The 27,415-nt window shown below is 45.7% G+C and overlaps 2 protein-coding genes across 20 annotated transcripts in view; both read right to left on the bottom strand.

Annotated features, from left to right (window-relative positions):
• The window catches only part of BFSP2 (beaded filament structural protein 2), a 64,139-nt gene extending 45,105 nt beyond the window's left edge, over positions 1 to 19,034 (bottom strand). Inside the window, exon 1 of the mRNA XM_081826473.1 lies at positions 17,920 to 19,034. Within this exon, the coding sequence (XP_081682599.1) occupies positions 17,920 to 18,408 (489 nt within the window). The 5' untranslated portion in view covers positions 18,409 to 19,034. The remainder of the gene's footprint in view (positions 1 to 17,919) is intronic.
• A 3,435-nt stretch (positions 19,035 to 22,469) lies between these two features.
• Positions 22,470 to 27,415, bottom strand: part of TMEM108 (transmembrane protein 108) — a 547,759-nt gene continuing 542,813 nt past the window's right edge. For all 19 annotated transcript variants that reach the window (XM_081826313.1, XM_081826322.1, XM_081826326.1 and 16 more), the window contains one exon: positions 22,470 to 22,821. In XM_081826313.1, coding sequence (XP_081682439.1) covers positions 22,699 to 22,821 — 123 coding nt within the window. In that variant the 3' untranslated portion in view covers positions 22,470 to 22,698. The remainder of the gene's footprint in view (positions 22,822 to 27,415) is intronic.

Here is a 27,415-nt window from a genome sequence, read left to right as displayed (position 1 = left end):
AGACAATGGAATATTACTCAGCCATCAGAAAGGATGAATACCCAACTTTTACATCAACATGGATGGGACTGGAGGAGATTATGCTAAGTGAAACAAGTCAAGCAGAGAAAGTCAATTATCATGTGGTTTCACTTATTTGTGGAACAGGAATAGCATGGAGGACACTAGGAGAAGGAAGGGAAAAAAGGGGGGGGGGAATTGGAGGGAGAGATGAACCATGAAAGACTATGGACCTGAGAAACAAACAGGGTTCTAGAGGGGAGGGGGGAGGGGGGATTGGTTAGTCCAGTGATGGGTATTAAGGAGGGCACGTACTGCATGGAGCACTGGGTGTTATACGAAAACAATGGATCGTGGATCACCACAACAAAAACTAATGATGTATTGTATGGTGACTAACATAACATAATAAAATTAAAAAAAAAAAAAACCCAAAAAACCAAACTGTTGTTTCGCCAGTGGTGGGGCACAGGCCACCACCTGACCCTTGGAAGTGAAGTAGGTGGCCAATATGTACTGCCCACTCTTGGCCCCAGCCAGACAGTCTGCTAAGCCACAATGGCTTAGGGAACTGGGCTCCGTGGACGGCTGCTGCTTCTCTTTAGGCTTTGCACTGCTCAGAGATAATGATGAGCCCTGACAGATAGGTGTGTGGCTGGAGGCTTGGGAGATCAGAGAATTCCACGCTCTCATTTTACAGATGAGGAGCCTCAGAGCAAAAGGGATTGCTGCAGGGCATGGAGCAGCTAGCAGTCAGAAGTGAAAACAGACGTCCGGGTTGGATGTACTTGGTGTCTTCGTGTCCTTGAAGCGGGGGTAACGTGACCACCTGCTCACCAGAGTTAGGGAAGGGAATCTGGCCTGTTCCGTGTGTCTGCAAGGACACGTCAGTTTGACCCAATCTCTTCATTTAACAGTTGAGGAACCTGAGGTTCAGAGAGGTGGGGTAACTTATCCAAGATCACATAGCAACTTAGTGATGTTTACTCTATTTCTACTGTATGGATAGTACTCTCTCAGTCTTTTTGTACCATGGCTTTCTTTTCTGAACCTCAAGCTCCATGTGGTTCAATAGGATTTGGGATCTGATGCCAAGTGCAAAAGGAAATGACGGTAAAATGGAGTAGGTACAGAGATATTGGTCATTCTGGAACTTTTAAAATGATGTTTGAGGAAATAGGATAAAATGTTGGAAATCAGGACTATAAAGTGAAAAAAAAAAAACAACCCAGTAGTTACTCTTATGGGTTGAATTGGGTACCACTCCAAAGACAGGTTGAAGTCCTAATCCCCAGTGCCTGTGAATGTGACCTTATTTGGAAGTAAGATCTTTGCAGATGTCATCAAGTCAAGAGGAGGTCATTAGGGTGGGCCCCAGGTCAGTGTGACTGGCGTCCATATAAGAAGGACATTTGGACACAGATACACGGGGAAAGTGAAGACAGAGATGGGGGTGATGCATCTACAAGCCAGGGAATGCCAAGGATGCCAGCCACCACTGGAAGGTAGGAGAGACGTTCGGAACAGAACCTCCCTCACAGCGCCAGCAGGAACCAACCCTGCTGATACCTACATTTCCAACTTCCAGCTTCCAGAACAGAAGAGAATACAGTTCTGCGGTTTAACCCACCCAGTTTGTGGTGCTTTGTTCCGGTAGCCCCAGCGAACTAATATAGCTACCTTTTAACTGATTACTTTGCTGGGTCCTTCCATTTGTTGATGTAGCCAGTATTTCCTGTGTATCCGTTGTGTGCCAGGCACTATCCTGGGCACCAGAGAAAGATCGGGGAGTGAGAGATGCTCATTCCTTCCTTCCTGAAGCTTGCATTCTACTGACCTCTATTATCTCCCAGAGTCCTCACAATGTCCTGTGGGATAGGAATCATTCTCTGGCAACTCAGACATAAGGAAACTCGCTCTGGGGGTTAGTAACTGGGCCCAGGCCTCACTTCTGGTAAGGGTAAAGCTGCGCCCGGGCTTGGCTCTGTCTGGGGCATGGCCCTGCACTCACCCGTCACTCTGTTCTACCTCATTTACTTTGTGTGCACGTGACGGCCCAGAGAGACTCCTGGGGCAAAGGAGGGTGAGACTGGCAGGCGTGTGGTTCCCAGAGGCACGGTGTGGGCCCTAAGTCATGTTCCAGTCAGGAAACTATGCCTCAGCCCCTGGCCTCGAGGGGCCCTACTTTTAGCTGTGTGGGGAAGAGACCCCTCACTCCTGCTCTGTCTCCAGAGGTCTGGAGCCTCCAGCCACCTGAGGATGCTGGGGGAAGCCCAGTTTGGGGGAGGAGGTAAAACCATGGCCCTGGCAGCTAACAGCTAGGCCGTAGTACTCTCACCTGCTCTGAACAAGCACACAGTCTCAGCGATAACCAGACAGGGTCACTAAGTGATCCTGGTGGAAAGAGACAGAGACGAGACCTGCTGTAATCATAGGGGAACAGAGAGGCCAGGATGCTCCGCAGCCACAAAACTCAACATCCCCCACCCCCTTACAGCCTGCACAGGTGACGAGGTTTCCTGCTGCTTCCTAACGCCTGCTCTGCGCCTGCTTCCTCCCTCCCATCTCCTGGATAAAACCTGAAAGATACCCACTCATCATACCGCCCCCAATTTCTGGCAGCATCAGATGCAGAGCAAATCCTTGCTCTGAACCTTTTCCCCAGATCACCCAGCACAAGCCCAGACCTCAAAATAAGTCCTTCCAACTCCCTCTTCCCAGGTTCTCCTTTGCTGCAGCAAGCTAATAAACCTGACTTTGTCCACCGAGAGATGTGTTCTCAGTGGTCTGTCTGGCTTTAGCAGGTGCATGCCTCACCCCCAGACCAGGAACTCTGGGAGTTGGCACTGGGGGCCCCTCCCACTGGGTGTGGCTCTTCAAGTAGTACTTGGAACTGGAGGTTCCTGGAGGGTATCACCCTGCAGGGGACAGGGACCCAGCCCAAAATCCTGTGGAAAGCACTGATGCTGGCAGGAGTTTGGAGAGGAGGCGTCCTCCCACCCATGCTGGAGTGGTGCACCTCGGGGAGCTCCTGAACTCTGCTCAGATACAGACGTTCTGCCTCAAGGACCGACTGCTCAGCACATTTTTCTGAGCATTGAAATCACTGAAAAAGAAAAGTAGAAATCCCTGGGGCAGGGGAGGGGGTGCCGCACCATTTCCTGGCAGCAAAGCTATTAAACTTTCAAGTCCTAGTCCTGAGCTGCCTGACAAGCTGGAAGCCGCCCAGCCTCACGCATCCTAGCTACAGCAGTTAGTTCCAGTTAAAGTGTGCTTGGCTAAGGATCAATCACGGTTTCCGACAGTTTTTTCCAAATTAAAAGAGAGAGAAGAGGAGAAAAAGGAAGCATATCTTGGTGTTTAAACTCCTCACAGAGAGCAGCTCTTGTTCACCATGACTGTCTTATCAAACAGTGGGCACTCTTTTAGGACCTGGGGTCTGAGGCAGGACTGACCTTGGTCTTATAAATGAGGACCACAGGAGGCTTTTCATAATACTTTGGGGGTGGAAATAACATCGAGTGGGTCCTGGCGGGGACACTAATTCAAAGGGAGAACTTAATCTCTGTAGGCCTCAGTTTCTTTGTCTATAAAATGGGGGTTATGGGCTGAAATGTGTCCCCCTCAGATTCACATGTTGGAGTCCCAACTCCCAGGACCTCAGAACGTGGTTGCAGATAGAGCCTTTAAAGAGGTGATTACATTACAATGATGCTCTGAGGGTGGGGCCCCAGTCCAGTTCCACCGGTTGTGAGAAGAGGAAATTTGGGCACAGATGTACGGAGGGAAGACCCTGTGAAGACACAGGGAGAAAATGGCCGTCAACAAACCATGGAGAGAGGCCTCAGAAAAAACCCACAACCCTGCTGACACCTCCATCTCAGACTGCCAGCCTCCAGACCCTGAGGGAATAACGTCTGTTGTCGGAACCAGCCCTCACACTAATTCAGTGGGCATAATCCCAGCATGCTGGGTGACACAGACGTTGTCGAGAAAATCAAGGACACGGTGAATGAAAGTTCTTGTTAGTCCTTGTGTCACGCAAAATGAGTGTGGTGCCCGAGGCCTGCCATTCATAGTGAGAGTGTGGACCGTGTCATGATCATGGTCTTGTCACAGTACACGGTTTTGTTAGGAGACCTTGGGGGGAAATCTGTAGAACCCCCAGAGTACCTGTGCCTGCTCCAGGGGGTAGCTGGGATGTGGGCCAAAACCCCAGGAATTCGGGGTTAGTGCCTGGCAGGGCTGGCCTTAGGGTGCAGACTCTGCACCGGGGGTCCCTGGGCTCACTCCCCGTCACCTGCAGGTGGTCTGAAATATCACCAGAAGCAATTCACTTCCCAAGCAAAGCTCCTTAGGGACAGGGCCAGTGAACTCCCAAGATGCCCCAGGGCTTCACCTCCTTGTCTCATTTACTCCTCACAACCCCGCAGGAGAGTTTTCACCTTCATTATGCAGATACACCGAGGCTCTAAGTTAAGAGGCCCAGGTTTCCTTGGCAAGTAACTAATAATAAATCCAGGTGTGAGATCAGCTTCCTCCTCAGAGTTGGCTGGGAGTGGGCCTGAGGAAGGGACTCTTACCTGCCTAGTGGGAAGGAAGAGGAAGGCGTGGCCCAGTTGCAGGCTGGGGATGATGCCTGGAAGTGCTCTGGGCAGCAGGGCCAGGAGGAGGGGCTGTGAAGGGGTGCAAGGAGCGAGGGGGCGTGCAGGGAGGGGCAGGGTGCTGGTGAGGGCTGGCAGGTGCGGGCACTCAGAATTCAGGCACAGTTCTTTGCCTCTTGTCCAACTTTGCCCTGAGTCTCCTGAAGAAGCCTTTCTAACTTCATTTCTCTCTCCATACTGTGGTGTTTCCTCTGACACATTTATTTTATTTTATTTTTTTTTAAGATTTTATTTATTTATTTATTAGAGAGCGAGCGAGAGAGAAACAGCATGAGAGAGGAGAGGGTCAGAGGGAGAAGCAGGCTCCCCGCTGAGCCGGGAGCCTGATGTGGGACTCGATCCCAGGACCCTGGGATCATGACCCGAGCCGAAGGCAGTCGCCCAACCAACTGAGCCACCCAGGCGCCCTCCTCTGACACATTTAGATGGTTATTCATTGGCCCTTGAAAAATATAAATAAAAATTACAAGTTGTTTTCTGATAGCAAGTTGGTTTTGTGATGGAGTTTTCCACTCCCTGTGCTCGGCTTTTCATTACCCACTGATAACAGCTGAAGTAACTTCTCATTTCTGCTGAATAATGCATTTGTGACCGTCAGCTCTATTAGCTCGTTTACAACCCAATAAATGAGTCTTTATGTGCATTTCCCCAGCCAGACGATGATAAACTAGGTTTTATTTCCCTAAATTGAGTCCTCGACTTCAGGGGATCTGCATAAACCCTCTGGAGGAACACGGACCCTGCGTAACATTCTGCTTGGTTCACCCATTCTTTCGATAATTCCCTGTAAAGAGCCACCACGTTTGTCCTCGGCATTTGTGCCCGCTCCCTGGATTAAATTTTAATTTAGTTCTTCTGGAGAGTGTAGCCCACTATGAGGGCTTTTCTATTGCTCCTATACGTGCTAATTTAATTTGTTGGGTTTTCGCTTTGAGAGGAGAGTGTGCAGATGAGTCTTCTCCTCTCCCCCTGGGCCATGTCAGTAGCTTCTGTGAGGCTGTGAGGGCTTCACCTGCCCTGGGCCTGGTTGGAACACCCTCATTCCCGCCCCAGGTCGCTGGCAGGAGTTTTATTTATTACTTCATTTTTTAAAACCTAGGGAAAACATCCCAACCCTGCAAAAAGTACACATAGTGCAAAGTACACCTGCTCCTACTCTTGTCTCCAGTCCTCACCGGAAGCATACTTTGCTACCACCCCTTCTATATGTTTCCAGACAGTCTGCTCCCCCACCTTACAGAGATCCAAATAGTAGCAGAGCATACATGGGGGTTTGCAGCCTGCCTTTTTACTCAAATATATATATTTGTATTTATATATATATATACAAAGAATAAGCTTCCTTATTCTTTTTTTTTTTTTTTTACAGCTGCAGAGGATTCTGCTGTGTTATTTAGTTGTATTAGACATTGAGGTTGTTGCTTGTATTTCAATGTGGCGTGGGATTTTAAGGGAGCTCCCTGCCTGTAACTTCAGGGTTCCTATTGAAAATCTTAAGTCTGGTTCTGTATTCAGCCTTGGCTGCCCATTTGTTGGTTGCCTTTTGCGGGCCGTGGCATGCCCATTCCGCGCTGGGTCTCGGAATAAAGAGGCGAGGGGGACAGAGCAGAGACCGGGAGGCGCTTGGTGCTTAGTGGTGAGAATGAAAATTCTAGGCATAAATGACGTCATCTAGCCCCGCACACTAAGGCACCTGACCACACTCTGGCATGGCTTCTGTTGGCCCCAGACCAGGTCCCTGGCATGAACCTAGCCCCCTTAACATGCTTGCTTGAGAAAGGTCAATGCTGCCAAAAGAATCTACTGTTCCATTCCAGCTAAAACCTGACAAGAGGCCCCTGACCTCCCTTTTCCTTGGCAGTTATTTTAGGAAACTTAGAACTGTAAATCCTTTCTCTGCCCCTAGGAGATGTAAATCTTCTACAACCCAGAATCTTTCCTCAAGGACCTGGGAACAATCTCTGTGAAATGCTTACTTCTGGCGAGACAGCTCCCTCCCAGCTCCCGTGGGAGGGTCGGATGCTGACTCTGGTGGGCATCTTCCTCTAATTTGCTCCTGTCATAAAGCTATGAGAAGTGTGTTTCTCCTCTGGATAAGCACCAATTAGCAAACACAGATGACCTAATCACATAGACCATCTCCTCCCTTAAACTCCTTCCGTACTTTTCCTTTAGCACACCCAGCATTTAAAAAGCCTTCTGTCTTTTGTTTCAGTGGAGTTGAGCTCATTCTATACTGAAATGTCTCTCCCCTACTGCAGTAGTCTGAATAAAATATGTCTTGCCGACTTTAACAAGTGTTCAGTGCAAAATTTCTCTTTGACAGTTGAGAAATCTGCCCCATGCATAGACTGCTCTGCAGATGGTCAGACTGGATCCTGACTCCCAACCCTTGTCCATGCTGGCCCCCGGTCTGAAGGGCCATTTTCTGGCATGTTCTTTGGGTGCCACATTTAGACTCAACCTCCTGGGGTACTCTTACTGAGGACCAGTCAATATCCTGTCTCTTCTCTAAACTCCTGCAGCATGGGTGGGTTGAACAACTCATGAATACATGTATGTAAACACAGTTGTTTATGTTACTACTCAATGTCTGTAGCTTCTCGTTTATTCAATTCCACAAATTTAATTGGGTATTGATTATGCATGTGGCAATTTACATACATTATTTCATCCATATACCCATCACCCAGTTCCATGATTACAAATGCATGGCCTGTTTTGTTTCACTTATTTCTACTCCGCCTTGGATTATTTTGAACAAATCCCAGATATCATTATTTCTTCTTCCGATATTTCAGTATGTCTTGTTAAATTCTAAAGATGCTTTAAAAAAATAAATTTTGGGGCACCTGGGTGGCTCAGTTGGTTAGGTGTCAGACTGTTGATTTCAGCTCAGGTCATAATCTCAGGGTCCTGGGATCAAGTCTGTGTCTGGCTCCCTGCTCAGTGGGGAGTCTGCTTCTCCGTCTGCCCCTCCCCCTGCTTGTGCGCACACGCTCTCTCTCTGTCTCACTCTCAAATAAATAAATAAATCTTTTGGTGAAAAATAAATAAATCTTTAACAAAATAAAAAATAACTTTCAAAAATCTAAAAATAACATCTAAACATTAATAACAATTCCTCAAATACCTAGTTTATCTTTCCTCAGTTGTCTATTTTTTACAGTTTGCTTGAATAGTGGTTCAAATAATGTCCATTTCATTGGGTTGATATGTCAATTTAATCTCTTTTAATTTATAGGCTTCCCCCTCACCTCCTTATTTGTCCCTTGCAATGTTTGCTTGTTGAAACAATTGGGTGTTTAGTTTTATAGTTTCCTAAAAGTCTGGGTCTTGCTGATTCCATCCCAGTGGCATCATTTCACATGTTCATCTGACCTCTGTATTTTCTGTAAATTAGTAATTTTATTTTGAGGCTCAATCACATTCAGTTTTCTTTTTCTTTTTCTGTCAAGACTATGTCATAGGTGATGTTGTATACTCCACCAGGAAGTATACACGTCTGCTGGTCTCTCTTTTTTGATATTAGTAGCCATTTGATGATTGTTATTGCCTAGATCCATTATTTTATTATGGTTGCAAAGTGTTGATATTTGAATTCTATTTTAATGATTAATATTAGTTATAAATATAAATAAAATAGTTAATAGTTACATTATTTGTTTCTTGGTGTAATATTTCTATAAAAGGGTAATTCTTCTCTTCAGTTCTTTTTTTTTAAAAAATGATGATGGATCCTCAGTTCTTATAGGAAAGGCAGGAAAAATTCCTAATTCCTTCTCATTATTTACCAGTTTCAAAATAATGAGTTGGTTCCCCAGCAGACTCCAAGGCAACTAATAAGTGGGATTTTTTTTGTATTATACTGAACTCACTGATTTAACATATTTGATGTGTTTCAATCCATAGCAGTTAATATTCTTTTTTTTTTTTAGCAGTTAATATTCTTATTGATACGTAGCCATCTTTGATTAGTGGAAGCTTATTCAAATTGCTCCTAAGTCTTTTGACATGACTCTAGAAGTTCTTTATAGCTCCCTTGGTTTTGGTATAATGAGATGTTTCAGATTCATCTCTTACACTTACTGCTCCCAAACCTTGATTCAGCCATTTCTCTAACTAAGGAGCCTCAGTTCTTCTAATGAAGATGGTAGTTAGTGACCAAAATCTGAGGCTAAAAATGCTCATTGCCACTGGGTTGGCAATTGTTTCTAGTTCTTTTCACTGGATGGAGCTAGGAAATGGGTATACATTTATTTTAGGATCACATACACCATGATTTTATACTGATAATTCCAATTCAAATTCAGGACTAGAGAATTGTCACTAAATTTAATCTGCCTTACAAGTGTATCTCCTTTTACCAATACTAAAAGTCTCAATTCTCAATGACACAAATATAATTACTCTTTGGCTTTATCCCACAGTATACACACACACACACACACCAGTGTTAGAATAATATGAACAATGCCACCAACAATATGATTACTGAAAATGACTTAAGATTCTTTTTTCAGTACCCTTTTGCATCCCACTAGAGATGTACAAATGACTGTGGTTTAAAAGTCACTTTTATAATTCTGTAAAATACTTCCATGGTTCCAAAGTCATCTCCATGTAATAAGATAAATTGAAAGAATTCTAGTGTCTATTCCTTTCCCTTCTACCCTATTCCCTCCCTTCTCCTGTAAGTGATCATTTAAAAACATTTGTGGTTGGTTTTTCCAGTTACAAGTGAATATGTATGCATACCTTCCTCTTTCTCAGATAAATGGTAGGATGAAATACACACTCTCTCCACGTTGCTTTTCAGCTCAACACTATATCCTAGAGATCATCACTCCATAATACTTACAGAGCCCTTCCTCTTTCTTTTTGTGGATGTAGCATTGCTTATTCAGCTAGCCCCTATTGCTAGGTATTTGGGTTTTTTCCAGTCTTTTGGCATTATGGATATGATTGAAATGAACAGCCTTGTGCATACTTCTTGTCTGCATTTTTGCCAGTGTGTCATCAGGAGAGATTCCTAGAGGTGGGATTGCTGGATTAAATTACATGTACATAAATGCATATACAGTTTGTCTAGATATTGCCAAGTTCTTCTCCGTAGACACTGTAACATGTTTTTCCCCATCAGCACTGTGGAATTGGCTGTTTCCCTAGCACTTCACCAACAAAACAGATTGATGCACTTTAGGAGTTTTGCCAATCTGATAAGTGAAAATGGTATCTCAGGTAGGTTTTTGTTTTGTTTTGTTCATATTTCTCTTCTTAGGAGTGAAGTTGCATATCTTTTTATGGAGGGAAGAGCCACTTTCATTTATTTTTATTTTTTATTTTTTTAAAGATTTTATTTATGTCAATTCCTAGTTTATATCTCCAGCCTACCTAACAGTAAGCACGTTGTCGGCTTTTATTTTAAAACTGCAAATTCTAAATGCTGTTTATAGAGTAGGGACATTAACCCTTTGCATTCAGATTTGCAAATACTTCTGTTTAGTTTGTCATTTATCTGTTAGTTTTGCTTATGGTGTTATTTTGTAACACAAAATTTAAAAATTTTTGGTAATCAAATTTATTGATATTTCCTTTATTGCTTTTAGATTTTGAATTATATCAAGGAAAACTTCTTTCACACCCAGATTATAAAGGAATTCAGTCATGCATTCTACTTGTATGGTTTCCTTTTTCACACTTACATCTAGGATACATTTGGAATTGATTTAGGGTACAGTGAAGAAGGATGGATCCAGTTTTATTTTCCTTATGACTATCCAGTTACCTGAATACCATTTATTAAAAAGTCCATCCTTAATAAGTCAAACAGAGAAAGACATGTATCATATGATCCCACTGATATGAGGAATTCTTAATTGTAGGAAACAAACTGAGGGTTGCTGGAGTGGGGGGTGGGGTGGGAGGGATGGGGTGACTGGGTGATAGACACTGGGGAGGGTATGTGCTCTGGTAAGCGCTGTGAATTGTGCAAGACTATTGAATCTCAGATTTGTACCTCTGAAACAAATAATGCAATATATGTTAAGAAAAAAAAAAAAGAAGAAGAAGAAGGTAGCGGGAGGGGAAGAATGAAGGGGGGGAAATCGGAGGGGTAGACGAACCATGAGAGATGATGGACTCTGAAAAACAAACAGGGTTCTAGAGGGGAGGGGGTGGGAGGATGGGTTAGCCTAGTGGTGGGTATTGAGGAGGGCACATTCTGCATGTTGCACTGGGTGTTATGCACAAACAATGAGTCATGGAACACTTCATCTAAAACTAATGATGTAATGTATGGGGATTAACATAAGAATAAAAAAAAAAAGTCCGTCCTTTCCTCCATTGATTTCAAATGCTGCATTTATCAATACTAAGTTTCTGTATGGAGCAGGGCTTATTTTTGAATTTTATATTTTGTTCCCTTGGTCTTTCCATCTTTTATGCACCAACATGAACTTTCCGAGTGAGACTCTCTAGTATGTTGCAATGTCTGGGTGTCCCTCCTTGCCCTCCTCTTTCAGTTCTTCTTTTCAGCTATTCTTGCCTTTTTGTTTTTACAAATGAAAATTTGTAATAGACCCTTCTAGTTCTAAAAAAAAAACCTATGATATTTTAAAAATTAGGATTGCCTTAAATTTATAAATTAGGGAGAACTGACATTTTTCTTGAGTCTATATTCAAGCACATGGTATTTCTTTATATTTGTCCTTTCAAGAGAATTTTATTATTGTTTCATATACATTTTGGACATTTCTTGTTAAGTTTATTTAGAGGTATTTTATTTTTTGCTATCATAAATGAGATGGTAGCCACTTATATATTAAATTAATATATGTATATATGTGTGTATATATATATATTTAGCATAGGTCTTTAATGTTATTTTATAACCTGCTACTTTACTAAATTATCTTATTGTCTGTTGTAGTTTTCACATGGATCCTTTTGGGCTTTCCAGAAAGACCAACATTTTCCCTTTTTCTCTCCGATCTTTATACCTCCAATTGCTTTCTCTTGTCTGGCATTAATGACTGCCTCTGACCAATGGTTTTTTTTTTATTTTTTTAAAGATTTAAAAAAAAATTATTTATTTGACAGAGAGAGGGCAAGAGAGCACAAGTAGGCAGAGCGGCAGGCAGAAGGAGAGGGAGAAACAGGCTTCCTCCTGAGCAGGGAGCCCGATGCGGGGCTCGATTCCAGGACCCTGGGCTGACACTTAACCGACTAAGCCACCCAGGCGCCCCCTGCCTCTGACCAATGTTACATCACAGTAGAGATAGAGGGCATTCTTATTTTGTTCTTAATTTCTACGGGAAGTCCTCTAGTACTTCTTTCTTAGCTATTTCATCATGTCAAGAAAGTCTCCAAACATCCTTATTATCCAGGTAAGAAATCAAGATGTAGCAAGATCAGCAAAGACCTTGCTGGGTCCGAGTGTGACCTACAGACTCTCTGGCTTCAGAATCCTCAGTCTTTGTAGCACATTCCCTATTTTTCATTACCAGGACTCCCCTGTCCTCTACTCTTCAACATGGCCCTCATATTTTAAGAGATCTTAAGAGACTAAAGAGTGTCCCCCAGTGAGAGCACTTACTGTCTCCCCTGTCTTCTGTGGCAGATATATTCTCCTGTGTTTCTGCACGGATATACTCTACTTAGCAAAGCAAGACCCTCCATACCCCCACCCAGGAAATCAAAAACTACCCTTCTTAGAAAGCAGTTTGGTGACCACCTATATTACTCCACCAAGACCCTTGGGAGCAGCTTCATGCCTCCTTCTCTTCCCTGCTCCATCAAAAGATTTCTTCCAATCTCATATGTCACTCTCCCTGAGAGGAATTCTCCTGAATACATTTTTTTTTCTCTGTATAGTTACATTTGAAATGATACTTTAGTGTCCCTTATAACTTGGCTAACAAAGTAACTACCTTACTGACCTGCTCTGGCCAAACAAAGTGCATGTACAGTATTAAGAAATAGATGGGGATGGGGCACCTGGGTGGCTCAGTTAGTTAAACGTCTGCCTTCGGCTCAGGTCATGATCCCAGGGCCCTGGGATCGAGCCCTGCATCGGGCTCCCAGTTCAGCAGGGAGCCTGTTTCTCCCTCTCCCTCTGCCCCCATTAGTGCTTTCTCTCTTCCTCACTCTCTCTCAAATAAATAAATAAAATCTTAAAAAAAAAAAAAAGAAATAGATGGGGTGGTTTATCTTGGGTAAATGTATTCAGGCTGTTGCAGATAAATAGCTCATGGTTCTTTCTCTCTCCCCCTTTCAGGGACACCAGGTTGTGAATCAAGAACAATGGTCCTGTTGCCTTCTTCTTATTCAAGGTTGGTGGGGGGTTGGGGCTGGAGTGGGGGGGGGTGGGCAGTTAGTTCTTGTTTCTTTCTTTCTTTTTTTTTTTTTTTAGAAAGCTGCTAGGACTACAGGTTCTGTGGGGAGAGAGCTGGCCCTCACCTGGATTGCCTGAGTTTCCAGCAGTTTCCCCAAATAGGCTGATCCCCAGAGTCTGAGCTCTCTCTCTGCAAGGGACAGAAAGAGGAACTGTGAACAGCAAGAAAGATATTCAAATCAGGTCCATTTTAAATTCTAATTCTCTTGCCTTTCAATAATTTTGATTTCCCTTTCCTCCAGCTAACAACCTCTGCTGTCTGAGATGTAAGCTGCTGTTTTCTCCCATGGAGACAAATAATTGCAGTGGAACCAAAGCCTCCAGGTTCCCCTTTCTCTCCCAGACAGCATCTGTCTGGCCTTGGCCTTGGCTTACTCCTTCTCCTTGTGCATTGAGACTCCACGTCCCTCCTCTGTCCCCACTTTCCCTTTATCTGCAGCTCCAAGGCAAGGAGGCTGCCTAATTCCAAGCTTGCAGTTTGGCATATTTGAAGATGAAAGGGCCTGATGTTGCCGCTGGAGCTTACTATGAGCACCATTCACTTGGCAAGAAAGGGCAGGAGCATTTGGCAAAGCAGGAGAGGGAAAGAACCACTTTCTATCCAAGCAAAGGGCAGGGACTGTGCCCTCCTTGGCTTCCATGGCCACCTGGGAGTTTTCCTGTCTGTTTTTACTGCTTAGCAGAAGTGTCTGAGAGTTTCTAACACAACAGAGGAGTGAGGAGAGAGAGGTTTGGAAGTGAAAAGGAACTTCATATACAGTACCCCTAGCCAGGATTGGCTACATGATTGTGGGTCCTGGTGCAAAATGAAAATGTGGAGCTCCTTGTTCAAAAGGCAGGGGGAAAGGTGCTTCAAAAGATGGTAAAATATAAATAAATAAATAAATAAATAAATAAATAAATAAATAAATAAATGTGGTAAAATATGAAGCTTTATGGTTTTTTTCTTGATTTGTCATGGTAATTTTTGCTATTTAATCTTGCACATCCTCAGACACAAGGATACTCAACGAGGCAAAAGGAAACTCTCCTAGGCACCCCTCCCCCACCGGGGGCCCTGCCCCACCATTTGGGGCACTGTGTGGCCCACCAACTGCTGGGTGACCCTTCCTGCCAGCAACAGCACTGACGTGCCTTGTCCTGGTGAGTTGGGGGGAGGCGAGGAGTGAAGCCGGGCATCTCCCTTTCCCACAGACTGGCCACTCCAACCCATGGAGGATAGGTAATTCTAAGAGTACTGAACCCCAGTGCCACTCTGGAGGTACCTGGATCAAGGGTGGACAAAAGGCTTGCCCTTCTGTTCTAGGTGCTTGACAAGTGCACTGTGGTGCTCCCAGCCCTGGATCCATGCCCCACCCTAAGAAGCAAACCTGACCCTCCCTGGGTCTGTGACCAGGCCCTTGCTGGAGGTGGGGGTGGGTGGGTGGAGGTGAAGAGGGGCTTGGGGTTCCTGGGGCCATGGGCCTGGGCAGCTGAGAGCTTTGGCTTTCTGGAGCCCAGAAACTCTTAGCATGGCATGGCTGCCTCTGAAGCCCATCTGAGGGGAAGGCAGCACTTTCTGAAATAAATGAATTGCTGGTAGTCTGTTCTCCAAGTCTAGGTTAGAGGCCCTGGCGGGGGTGCCCCTCCTGCACTTCTATGGGGACTGGGCTGGTTGGTGGGTCTAGGGCTCCATGACAAAGCACCCTGGAATGCAGTGGGGCCCCCATTCTCCAGTGGGAAAGGCTTTGTTTCTGAGTAGCCATAAGTTGGGCCTGTCGTTTGGGGGCAGATGGGGCTTGGGAGGGAGCTGTCATCTTGTGGCTGTTGGGTGAAGAGGATTCTGTTAGGGGTGGAGAGAGGAAGAAAGGGTCCAGCCAAGGCCCTGAAGGGGGGCTGTGGCCTCCAGAGGCAAGTCCCTTGGCCAGAGACCTTGCCCCTAGAGGACTGGCACTCTGACTCAGGATGGCCTGCTGCACGTGCACAGTACTTCACAGTTCTTATGCCCCCCCCTTTTTTAGAGAGAGAGAGTGAGCATGTGTGAGCAGGGGTGGGGGTAAAGGGAGAGGGAGAGGGAGAATCTTAAACAGGTTCCACGCCCAGCATGGAGCCCAATGTGGGGCTTGATCTTACAACCCTGAGATCATGACCTGAGCCAAAATCAAGAGTCAGACGCTTAACCAACTGAACCACCCAGGCGCCCTTCTCTAATGCTCTTTTTTCACATCTTATTTCATTTCATGCTCACAATGACCCTGGGAGGTGCTCATCCATTTTATAGATGGGGAAAGGGAGACACAGAGCAGAGGACTGGCTGGCCCAAGTAAGTGGCAGAACCAGGATTTGAAGCGGGATCCTGCTCACTGAGGAGTATCAATTGTGTACACGGTTTTAAGTATCTGCAATGCCATGAGTGAAGAAAGTCTTTCTAAGCCTTGTAGACTAAGGCCAGGGTTATGGGCTGTGACCTGTCAGCAATGAGGAGCCCAGAAAGGTGTTGGGCAGGGACATCACGTAGTCAGATCCCACATGTCCAAAAGATCATGCTGCTGACTGGGAGAACAGGCATCACTTAAAGCTTTATGGTGAAGCTGGGAGGGGTGGATAGTGTGGGTCAGTTTTGTCACTACAGCAAAGGAAAATTAATGTGCATTTCTCAAATCTGTAGAATTTTCTTTGGTTCTTGGTGGAACAGAGCTTAATATGGCTGGAAGGCGAGGCTGTGTGATACAGAAATACATTTTACAGGTCGGTCTAACTGTATCTTCAAGTCCCTGTTTTTAAGCAAAAGCAGAAGAAGAGAACTCTGTATTAGTGTGAAGGATCTCACTTAGGGTCAGTGAAGAGGAAAAGACGCTCATCTGGGATTCTGACCATCAGCGGCAGGTCTGAATGTCCTGCTGCCCAGTCTTGGCTCCAACAGCAGTGGGGCCGTGCTGTTGCCACGGTGCAGTTTTTGAATCTGTAGTCTGCCGGCAAGCAGGAACCATGCCACTTAGCTAACCACGGATTTGCTAGAGTAGCTGTGCCATTATACTCATTTTATGGATAAGGACACTGAGGCTTAGAGAAGTTGGCCAATCCCCCGGGGCTAGCTGGAGCCAGACCACGTCAGTATCTGTTGAATATGGACTAAGTTTTCTGTCTATACTTTTTGACTTAGAAATTGGGATGCCTGACTTCTCGTGAAAAGTCTGCATGGCATTTGAATGCAGGCAATTGTCCTGCAGATGCTGAAATACTGGAATATCTAGGGATGGTCTTCTGGTTTCTAGGACACAAATATTTGGAATCAGGACTGCTGGGGAGAGTCCAGGAGGGATGGCCGTCTTAGATTTGCAGCTTTAAGCCCCAGGCTGCTCTAAAATGGCTCTCCCTCCCAGCCCAGATGGATGTAAGCAGAACAACCGCTCCAGAGGAAAACCAAGAAGACAGTGTTGTACATCACACGTCCTGAGCTGACGGCTGGGTACTGACGGACAGGGAAGGAGAAGCACTCTAGGATGAAATGGGAGGCGGTAGGGGAAATGGGGGAACCTCTGAGTGTGCCTGCATTGCAACGCCCAGCCACACACAAATGGAAGTTGGTGACCTCTGCTTGGGGAGTGCATGCTGGGCCCTAGGGTGCAAGGGGTCCAAGCTCGCAGTTCCTGGCGGAGTTGGAGGCTGATGTGGCTCTGAGGGATCCCAAGGCCAGCATTTGTCGGGTGGAGGTGGGGGAGGGAAGGGAGAGGAGAAGCCAGCCACCCGCAGAGACCTGATGAGTTGTGCGATGCTGGCTAGAGTCACGGTGGGAGAAGCTGCAGGCCAGACATGACACACGAGCTCAGCGCTCTGCAGAAATCACCCTGGAGAGCACATCCTGACCAAGCAAGGGAGAAAGATGAAACCTCTGTGTCCTGCCCTGTCCAATAAGACAACACTGGCCACATGTGGCTAACGAAATACAATACAATACAATACAATAAAAATTCAATTCCTCAGTCTTACTAGCCACGTTTCATGTGCTCGATAGTCTATGTGGCTGGTGGCTACCAGATAGGACAGTGTGGATATAGGACATTTCAATCACTGCAGAAAGTTCTATTTCAGTGTAAACTATTTCACTAATATTTTAAATATTGATTATCTGTTGAAATAACATTTAAAATACACTGAGTTAAATAAGATATGCTAATATGAACTTCACCTGATTCTTTTTACTTTTTTACTGTGGGTAATAGAAACTTGTCAATTACTTGTCAATTGCGTACCCACTGGGCGCCATCCCTACATAGACTCTGGGTGCTTGGATGAGACCACCCATGGCTCATATTTCTATTGGACAGTACTGCAGCAGATGGATATAGGAACACACCTCCATTTATCCTTGGTTTTGGTGCCACATCCATTTGATGATGGCTGTAAAAACCCTTTCTTAACACAAAGGTTACAGAGCAAGCCCAGGGTAATGGGACAAATGCAAGCCTTGGAATTGGAAAAATTCAGGCTGAAAGCTCAGCTTCCCTGCAGGCCGCATGATCTTAGGCAAATTACATAATTCCTTTGTGCCTCCGTTTTCTCATCTGAAAAATGTGATCAGTGAATGAGCACCTGCATAGCATTGCTTTGAACATAGGAGATAGTGCATGTACAGGGATTATTGTGGGCCTGGCCCGTAGTCTACGTCAGTAAATGGTAGCTGTCATTATTGTTTTCATCGTTATTAGAATTTTTTAGCACGAAAGGATGAGAGGTTATAGTTAGTTTCTTTGGTCTCAGACCATTCACTCCCCTGCCCCTGCCTCAGCATTCTTGCTCTCTGATAATGACCCCTCGGGCGGATGACGGCATCCTCTCCTGGCCCTACGCAAAGCCCGTGGGCATGGTCCAGGCACTCACCTGCTGGCAGCTGCTGGCCCAGGAGGCCCTGAGGGCACCCCATCTTTCCGAGCGTGTGGCCTTGCTCTCTAGGTGCATCCGCAGTTGTGCCTCTAGCTCCTGGCTGACGTTCTCGAGGGCATGGATCTTGGCCATGTATTCCACCAGGCAAGCCCCCAGGTCTTCAACGGTACTGAGGTTCTTCTCCAGACCCGGAGCTGGTGCTGTGGCCAGACCTGAGCTCCACAGGCCCTGCAAGAAAACACTGCTGATGCCCAGGGCCCGGCGTGTCACTCGTGTGCCCAGGCCACTTGCGTACCCACTGGGCGCCATCCCTACATAGACTCTGGGTCCTCGGATGAGACCACCCATGGCATTGGTCCTGGAGGCCGTGGGGCTATCCAGGGAGGATGATGACCATGTTCCCCCGAAGGATGCCCTATGCCTCTGGAGGGGCATGCTGGGGCTGGCCCCGGTGGGCATGTCCACCACCACCCGCCTTGTGCTCATCTCCCCTTCTGCCTCTGCTCTGCCTAGTGGGTTTGCAGAGCCTAGTGGCTTTTGGTTTCCAGCCCCAGTGTCTGTGTGGTCCGGTTGTGGGCCTCTCTGGAAGCTCCCCTATCCCCAGGGTTGCTTTGTCTGCTGTTTTCCATGAGCTTCCACCATTCACCGAGCTGAAAGAGAAATGGGCCCTGCCCAGGGCTGAGTGCAGAAAGGCACTCATGCATTCTCTGCAAGGTCATGTGTCTGACCTCCCAGATGTTTCCACTGGTGGTGGGGGAGGCTGGATCAGTGCAGGCTGTGGAGGTGGCTCATCTGGGTCTGTGTAGTTCACTACCTAAGAGAGGGCAATGCAGGCATTAAGCAGCCCCATTTCACAGATGAATGAACTGAGGCTCAGAGACCAGATCACAAGTGTAGTGAGTGGCTGAGCCAGAACTGAATCCAGGTGTTCCAGGGCCAATTTCAGAGCTTTCTACATCCTTGTGTGTGCTGTGTATGTGAATGTGTGAATGTGCATGCATGTCCACACAGATGACAGACGATGGAAATGGGTGTGAACCGCCCATGGTGGGAGGTAGCCCCATGAACTCAAGAGAAACAAATGAAGCCTGTTGCTTCCCTCACCCTCCCTCAGTCCTGGCAGCTTCAGGTCCTTCTGTGGCATTTTTCTTACCTCGAACACTGCTGTTATCAGCTGCTTGACCTTGGCCATGTTGCTCCACTTCTCTGGACCTTACTTTCCATGCACTGGCCTAAGCTTTCTCTAAAGCACTAGACAAGGGAACCTGGGCAAATTCAGGTCCCACACATGCTGGGCACCTATTACGCTGTAGCTGTTCTGTACACTTCTGTTTCTCCATTTGCCAGAAAACTAATAAATAAAAACAAAGCAAGGGTTTCCCAGTAAGCTCTTTAAGGGTGTTTCAAGTTAGGATTTAATGACACCCCTTGGGTTTTAATTCCTACTGTCAGCATCTACTAAGGCATGTTGTTATGGTCACATCTTGAATACTTTTCCAAGTCTAGAAAAGATCTTCTGAGATAACAAAATGGACCAAAAACCCACTGCACTTAAGCTGTATACCAGAGAAACCAAGTAGCCAAAACCCAGAGCTGGATATTTATCCCAAATCCTGCAACATGGGAACATACCTCAAGTGAAAGAAGGGGAAGGGAGTCAACTTCTAGTATGTACTGAATCCATCCTAGTGTTGTATATGGTTTCCATACTTTATTTCGTTGAATTCTCAATTCAACCTGAGGAAGTAGATAGAAGGTTGACATGTACTACTACTCGGGCTGTGCACTGCACAACTTCAGAAATATCATCACATGTCAGATGATGGGTTATTAACTCCTTATGTGATGAGGACCCTGAAAGCTCCAATGACTCGTCCAAGGTCCCCTGTCCAGAAAGTAGCAAAGCTGGGATGAGAAGGCCTCTTCTGACTCCTAGTCCAGCGACTTATCTAGGAACCCCTCTGTCTCCCAACACTTAGAGAACTAGGGTACTATTCAAAGTTACACAAGCAGAGTTCAAAACTACGATTACCTACTGGAATATTCTATGTGCTCTTCCTTGCTGATTAAGACACCACAACTTTTTGGGGCGCCTGGGTGGCTCAGTCGGTTAAGCGTCTGCCTTCAGCTTGGGTCATGGTCCCAGGGTCCTGGGATCAAGCCCCGTAGAGGGCTCCCTGCTCCGTGGGGAGCCTGCTTCTCCCTCTCCCACTCCCCCTGCTTGTGTTCCCTCTCTCGCTGTGTCTCTCTCTGTCAAATAAATAAATAAAATCTTAAAAAAAAAAAAAAAGACACCACAACCTTTTTTTCCCCTTCTACTTTGTCTATTTGAGATGACATAGAAGATACTTCATAAATATCATTGTTGGTTATATGATTAACAGATTAAGGAACCAACTTGATCAAGTAAAAACTGGCAGTGTCCCTTATTTATTTAGACGTCCACCTCTGGTACACCCTGTAGGGCCCATGGCACCCAGCAGACTGTTATAATAACATCCTCCTAACACTGGATCTCGAGGAGCTGTAGGAATTCCAGGGTGTATCATCCGAGGCTAAATGAAGGGTTCAAGATACTGATTAAGTGTTTTGCACAGGGGTCATGTTTACGAACTGTTATTCTCTACAGAATGATAATTCTCAGTGGCCAGGTAAACTGCAGCTTTCTCTGACCCAAAGATATGTATAGCCAAACCCCCATCCCTGGGCGAGGAAGAGGAGAGAGAAGGGATATACCTTACATGACACCAATGTTTCCAAAGACCTAAAGAGAGATGACTCTCTTTTGGAGAAATCACAAACATGTTCTAAAGGATTTGTATAATCAAATGACGAATTGCTAATCTTGTTAGCTCATTACACTCATAAAACCCAACTTATTGTTAAAATAGATTAAAAAATATAGATGAACATTAAGCAGTGTTGGTCCTTAAGGAAGACTTAAAAGTTATTTTAAAATGAAAAGAATGCAAAATGTGTTAGCAACTTAATCCTCTGGCTAATAAAATAAGTTTATTTATATATACATGGTAGTTGAATTCTGTGGATAAGGAAAAATAAGTCATACATCCACATATATATATATAACATATGTATCTTTGATTACATATGTTATATATAATTTTACTTTACAAACAGATTTCTTTATATACGCACACACATTGCTATAGTAAATGCAATAGCTGACAGAAATATAAGGTTAAAAGGTCAGACAGCAGCTCGCTGGCAAATGAATCTCAGAGCAACATTTAACCTGCTTCCTTATGGGTTGAAGTGTCTTGAAAGAGAGACAACCACCAAACTCATGTTAAGTAGATCCATACAACATTGAGAACACACATTTTTGAAGGCCATCTTTTTTTAAAAGGAAACGTAGGAAGAAAGGAAAAAGTTATGATAAAAAGACCACAGTAACAACACAAACATATGAATCAACATTCAAGTCAATTCCCAATCTGACTATAAGTATATCTATATTCAAAATATACTATCAAACTAATTTTCTTTTAGAGAAAGAGTCAAAGCAGTTCTCTTCTCTCCCCACCACTATCTACTAGGAAAAAAAGTAAGAAGCAGCCATCTGTGGAAGCCCCTGGTGCGTCTTTGCGGGTCTGACCTCTCCTGAGTGTGGGCTGCGGGAGGTGGCTGGCCCACCACCGGTGAAGGCAGCCGTGCAGGGGAGACTGGGAAATGAGCGCTGGGTGGCAAGCCCACCTGCGGACCCACGAGCAGGTCTGCAGCGCCAAGGAGGGATATAATGATGTCTTCTCCCAAGCGATCCACTTTGGCAATGTTGTTTTTGTAAGATTGCAGGAGGGTTTAGAAAATTACAGCTCCACGCTTCAAGGCCTTTTACATAAGCATGTTCCTCAAGGGGCACAATGCGATGCTTTTTGAGAAAACAAAGCTAAACCCCAATAAACATTTGATCCTTGAAGAAGGGCAAGCATTCCCAAGCTCCAGGGTTAGGATCCACATCTAAACCATCTCCAGAGAAAGGCACGAGTTTGAAAGCAGATGTGGGTGTTGGAGAGGATGCAGGAATGTGCTTAAGCGGGGGCCTTTTTTGTCCATCAGGGCAAGGCAGTCCTGTTGTTCAGCACAGTGGAAGCTCTCTGTCATGTGATGTTGGGGGATGTGGCCTTGGGGTGCCTGACATCCTCCACAGACTCTTGAGGGCGGCGTGCTCTTGCCTGCTGTCCTGAACTCATGGAATTAGCCTTGACAGCCAGTGGTGCCACTGTGAGGGGGCAGGATACTCATCCACTGGAGTGATGAGATGTTCCCTTTTCCTGCCCTGTGCGTGAGTCTGCTGCTTCTCCCTAGGAGGCCCAGTTGCCTTCACTGGTGTGCATAAGGAGGGGGAGGCATTGGGGTCCCACTGAATCAAGAAGAGCTGGAACTTTAAGAAGCACTCAAAGGGCCATGCTCTTGACCATTTTAACATTTCACTTCCATAGGTCTGTCTCTTCCTTCACCTGCCTGGGGCTGTTGGGACCCCCAAATGCTCAAGGACAGTTATTAAGAGAAGTAATCAATGCAACTGCTTTGCTTAGAAATACCTTTATTTTTATAAAGCCACAGATCATTCTGTAAAGTTTTTTTTTTTTTTTAAACCACACTTATAAAAAAGATGTTGACAATTCTTAGGAAAAAAAAGCTGAAAATGTTTCTTATTAAGTCAGGGTTACACAAAGATTATATTTATAATATATATTTGTGTATTTATAATTTAGAGACGAAAGGTAGGGAACAGCAAAGCGAGGGCTGCTGTGGTTAGATCTCCGATACTTGATCATTTCCCACAAACAGTGTTTCTTGGCAGAAGGGGTTGACGAGGACCATCCCAGTGTCTCTGTAGTCGCCGTTGGCTGGGGATCGGGGCTCCGAAAGCTGGTCCTGGGAGGAGAGAGGGAGGAGATAGTATGTACTCGGAGGGTTCAGGTGGTGGCCATTCATAAAGAAATACACATGAGGACATCCATTTCCACATGGGATTGGCTCCATAAACATTTTCATCACCCTCACTGCCAATGCTGAGGTGCAGAGCCCTCTCTGCTCTTCTTTCAGATTTTTATAGCAGCTTCTGGAAAAGATTTCCTGCTCCCTGAATGACTCCCAGCTCAGGTTGCCAGAGACGGCATTGCTCTCCGGGTAGAAGTCTGAGAGGGCTTGCCATGCGCGACACACAGCGCAGGGCTCACTGCGCTCGTGGGCAAAACTGGGTCTGTGTGGGCCCCAGACTCTCCTTCCTGCCTCTTTCTCACAGATCTCTGGGAGACCTGGCGGCTTTTCCTGCCTGCACTTTCACACCCTACACTTCTCACCTCTTTCCTCTCCTACCACCCACCTGTCTGAGCCTTCAGGGGCTCATTCCTCCTCCTCCTGAGTCCTCCCAGAGCTTGGCCAGAATTATTGCCCCATTTCTTGTAGCACTAGATGTGCTGAGGTGAACAGATATGAATCTCTATGTGACAGTAGGTGGTAAGTGAAAAATTCAGTCTGTCTACACAGCCTCAGAAATGAACAAGCCTAGAGATAAGCAATTCACTGATTAGGTCGTCTGAACGGTTTTGGCCTCAAGTAACAAGGACTGCAAACATTTGTGGTCCATTAAACGTCTGTACTCAGACTCAGGCCCAGGTATTACTTGAGGAAGAAAAAAAAAAAAAGTCATAGCTTGTTCCAATTCTAAAAAAAAAACTTGATGTCTCAGAACCTATACGCTACCAAAGACTCAGTAATATGCCAAGGTTGAACTGTTTTAAGCCAGACTTGCTTAGTTGTCTTCACTTGAAGAAGATACAGTCAATTCTCTGAAGTTTATTTTAAGCAAAACATGTATAATTTTTGAGGAGTACATATTGCCTTATGGATAATAAGGAGAGAAAGGAAGAAAGGCCATTTGTTGGTGAAATGTCTTTTCAGAAGATTTTCTTCAATGTCTGGAATTGATTGAGTGTCCATCTGAGAGTTGGACAGGGGGTCAGCCCTCTGAGTAAGGAAAACAGGGCATCCCCTTTCTCCACTGGGCTTTGGGTTGGGCTGTGGAGGGAAATTTTGGAGGCTGAGCTCTGGCATGTCATTTTATAGTTCTTACAAAGCAAGTGTTCACCAAGGGTGAACCATGTGGACACTTCCTGCAGTGTAAAAGAGAAAGTTACTCAGAAAATGACAGACAAGAAAAAAGAAAAAAAGAAGAGGAGGAGGAAGGGAAGGAAGAGGGGGGAAAAGGTATGGAAAAATTTCCAGGCATGTTTTGGGAATCACAATTTTGCCTGTACAGCCTGGATTTGTGTTTTGCTGCTTTCATCAACCCAGAAGGGGAGCAGGGCACCAGAGAAACTTGCTTAGGCAAAGCACTTGGCAGCCACCAGAGTTGGCAGCTACAGGGCAGGCGGTGAGTGCAGCCCCAGGCTGTGGAGTGCAGGGCAGACGCCCTGGGACCGCATGACCGCGCTATGGGTGGTCCGTAGGGCCTGCGTGTGCCCAGAGAGTTGGAACAAATTGTAACATTACTCTAAATAAAGCAGAATGAGGGCAGCAGACCTGCTGGGAGGGAAATAGTGATAAAACTCATTCTGAAGCCAAACTGACCTTCCTGCTGCTGGTTCTCCTGTAACCTCCTGACCTGGGATGGTGACTGCAGGGGGCAGCTCTACCAGAACCTCTGGCTTCTGTTCGATGGCAGCCCCAGTGCTTTGGGCTGGAATGACTAACTGGGATGCTGCATAAGCAGAGCCTTTTCTATAGTAAGCTCACAGACACTGTCCTTTGGCTTTGGTTTTTATTTACCAATTTGCAAAGAGAGTATGAGAAATTTAGAGTTCAGAGATTCACAAGCCACACTCAAAGCGTGGCCAGCCCCTTTGCCAACTTACTCATTTTTTCACTCACTAGAATATTTCTCAGGAACACTTTTTAAAACATTTTTATCTTTTTTTCAAGATTTTTAAATTTATTTATTTGACAGAGAGAGAGACAGTGGGAGAGGGAACACAAGCAGGGGGAGTGGGAGAGGGAGAAGCAGGCTTCCCGCTGAGCAGGGAGCCCGATGCGGGGCTCGATCCCAGGACCCTGAGATCATGACCCAAGCCAAAGGCAGACGCTTAACGACTGAGCCACCCAGGCGCCCCAGAACATTTTTATTTTTTATTGAAGTGTAGTTGACATACAATATTATATTGGTTTCAGGTGTACAACATAGTCATTTGACAATTATGTACATTATGAAATGCTCACCACAGTAAGCGTAGTTGCTAATTTTGCTATGCAAGATTTATACTGACCATACTAAAGGTCAATGCTTTCATGAAGCCTGTTGCTCTTTCAGTTCAACATTTTTATTGAGCATCCACTGTGTGTTAGGCTTTGGGCTGGGTGATGGGTCAACTTGCGAATAAAACTTATGGTTCATTCATGTGATAAACATTTACCAAGTACATACCATGTTCTGGGCACTGTTCTAGGTGCTAGGGATAGAGCAGTGAGCAGAACAAACTTCTGCCCTCAGGCAGCTTATATTCTAGTAGGAGAGACAGAGAACGGGCCAGTCAACAGAGAATGATGCAATATCAGGTGGTGAGAAGTGCTCTGAAGGAAAATAAAGCAGAAAAGAGGATAGAAAACCATGGGGTGGAGGGTGGGCTTCTACTCTGTATAGAGAAGTCAGGGAAAGCTTTCCTGAAGAGGCAGCACTGGAACAGAGACCCAAAAGAAGTGAGGGATGGAACCAGGGGAAGAGCATCTTATATAGGTGCGAGAACAATCTTGTGTTGTTGGAAGGACTGTGTTGAGGAAGAGCCAAAGGCCGGTGTGGCTCAAGTGTGTAGTCAATGGAAGGTCTGGCAGGAGGTGGCCAGGGAGGTGGGCAGGGGCCAGCCTATGAAGGGTCTGGTAAGACGAATCCGGATTTTATTCAAAGTGTGAAGAGGAGCCACTTGACGGCTGGGAGCCATGGCAGACATGAAGCCCTTCCTTGAGAAGATCATCTGGGTACTGTGTGGAAGACACACTACCAGAGGCAAGACGGTAGCAGAGACCTTGTTTTCAGAAGTTACTGCAGCAATCCATGATTTGAGGGAGGCACTAGTGCAGGTGGTGAAAAATACTCCTATGTAGGAAGAACCAAGAGGATCTACTGATAGACTGGATGTGGAGTGTGAGAGGAAAAGGTGGTTGGCAGTGCCATCTCTGTAATGAGAAACACCAGGGAACTTCTGGGTATTTGGGCGGGGAGGGGAAGTCAACAGTTCAATCTTGGGCATATTGAATTTGAGATGCCCACTAGACATGCATGGCAGTAGCTGGGTACATGAGTTGGGATGCAGGGGAAATGTCAAGGCCAGGGATGGAAATTGCAAGTCAATGGTGCAGAGATAGTATTTAAAGTCATGAAACTAAGGAGAGAGAGAAGAGAAGCAGTGGGAAGACTGAGCCTGGGCACTGCAGTGATTAGAGGCTGGCAAAAGAACGGGGAGTCAGTGATGGAGACTGAGAAGGAGCTGCTGAAAGGTGGGGAGAGCCAGGACCGGATGGGGTGAAGACAGAGAAACTTTCTGAGGAGGAAATGACTGATGGTGCTGATGCTGCTGATAGATCGAATAAGAGATACGCTTAGAACCAACCTCTGGGTTTCACAATGTGGAAGCAACTGGGTATTCTAGTTGGGGAGTGAAATATTAAACTAATACCAGGCCAGCAGCTATATCCTTACAACTCTGGTAAGTGCCATGATGGAAAAGCATAAAGCATAAGGAGCTGAGACCATATGATAGGAGAGCAGAACCCAGCCTGGCAGGTCAGGGAAGGCCTCTCTGAGGAAGTGACAGACTGGGCCTGAATGATGGGTGAAGGAGTGCTGGGCAGGGACAGAAGACATTCCAGCAGAAGGAACAGTCCTGCACAGCCCTAGAATGGGATGTAACTTGGGTGTCATAAAGATATGAAAAGAAATCCAGTGTGGCTGGAGCTCAGCAGATGAGACGGAGAGTGGCACGACATGAGTCTGGACAGTTGGGCCAGGCCCACCTCACAGGCCCTGCAGAAGACTGTGAACTTAAGAGCATCAGGAAGCTACTGAAGGGTTCTGAGTCTGGGAGTGATGTGATCACATTTATGTTTATAAAAGCCCACCCTGGCTGCAGTGGGGGATGGATCCGCAGGGGAAGAAGGGACTGTCTCCAGAAGAACTCTTCTCAGCTCTCACTGCTTTTACTCAGATGTCTGCCATCTTTCTTCTGGGCCATCTCGATTACATTCCAGCTAGCCTACTTATTTTGAATCTGTCTTCCTGCCTGTCCTTCCATCCATTCATTCATGCATTAAACCACCCTTCCTCTCCTTCCTATCCATTCACTAATTATATACAGAGTACCTTCACCAGGCCATCAGCACAATCTTTCTAAAACTAGGTCACACAAAGCTCAAAACTTTCAATGACCCTCCGCTGCCCAAGACTGAAGTATAAACTCCATTCAAGCCCACTCAGGCC

Source organism: Leptonychotes weddellii, chromosome 1 (genome assembly GCF_054177405.1).
Source record: "Leptonychotes weddellii isolate Sample4059 chromosome 1, ASM5417740v2, whole genome shotgun sequence".
Lineage (NCBI taxonomy): Eukaryota > Metazoa > Chordata > Mammalia > Carnivora > Phocidae > Leptonychotes > Leptonychotes weddellii.
Note: the sequence above shows the minus strand (reverse complement) of the source record. Positions and strands in the feature narration are given on the sequence as shown.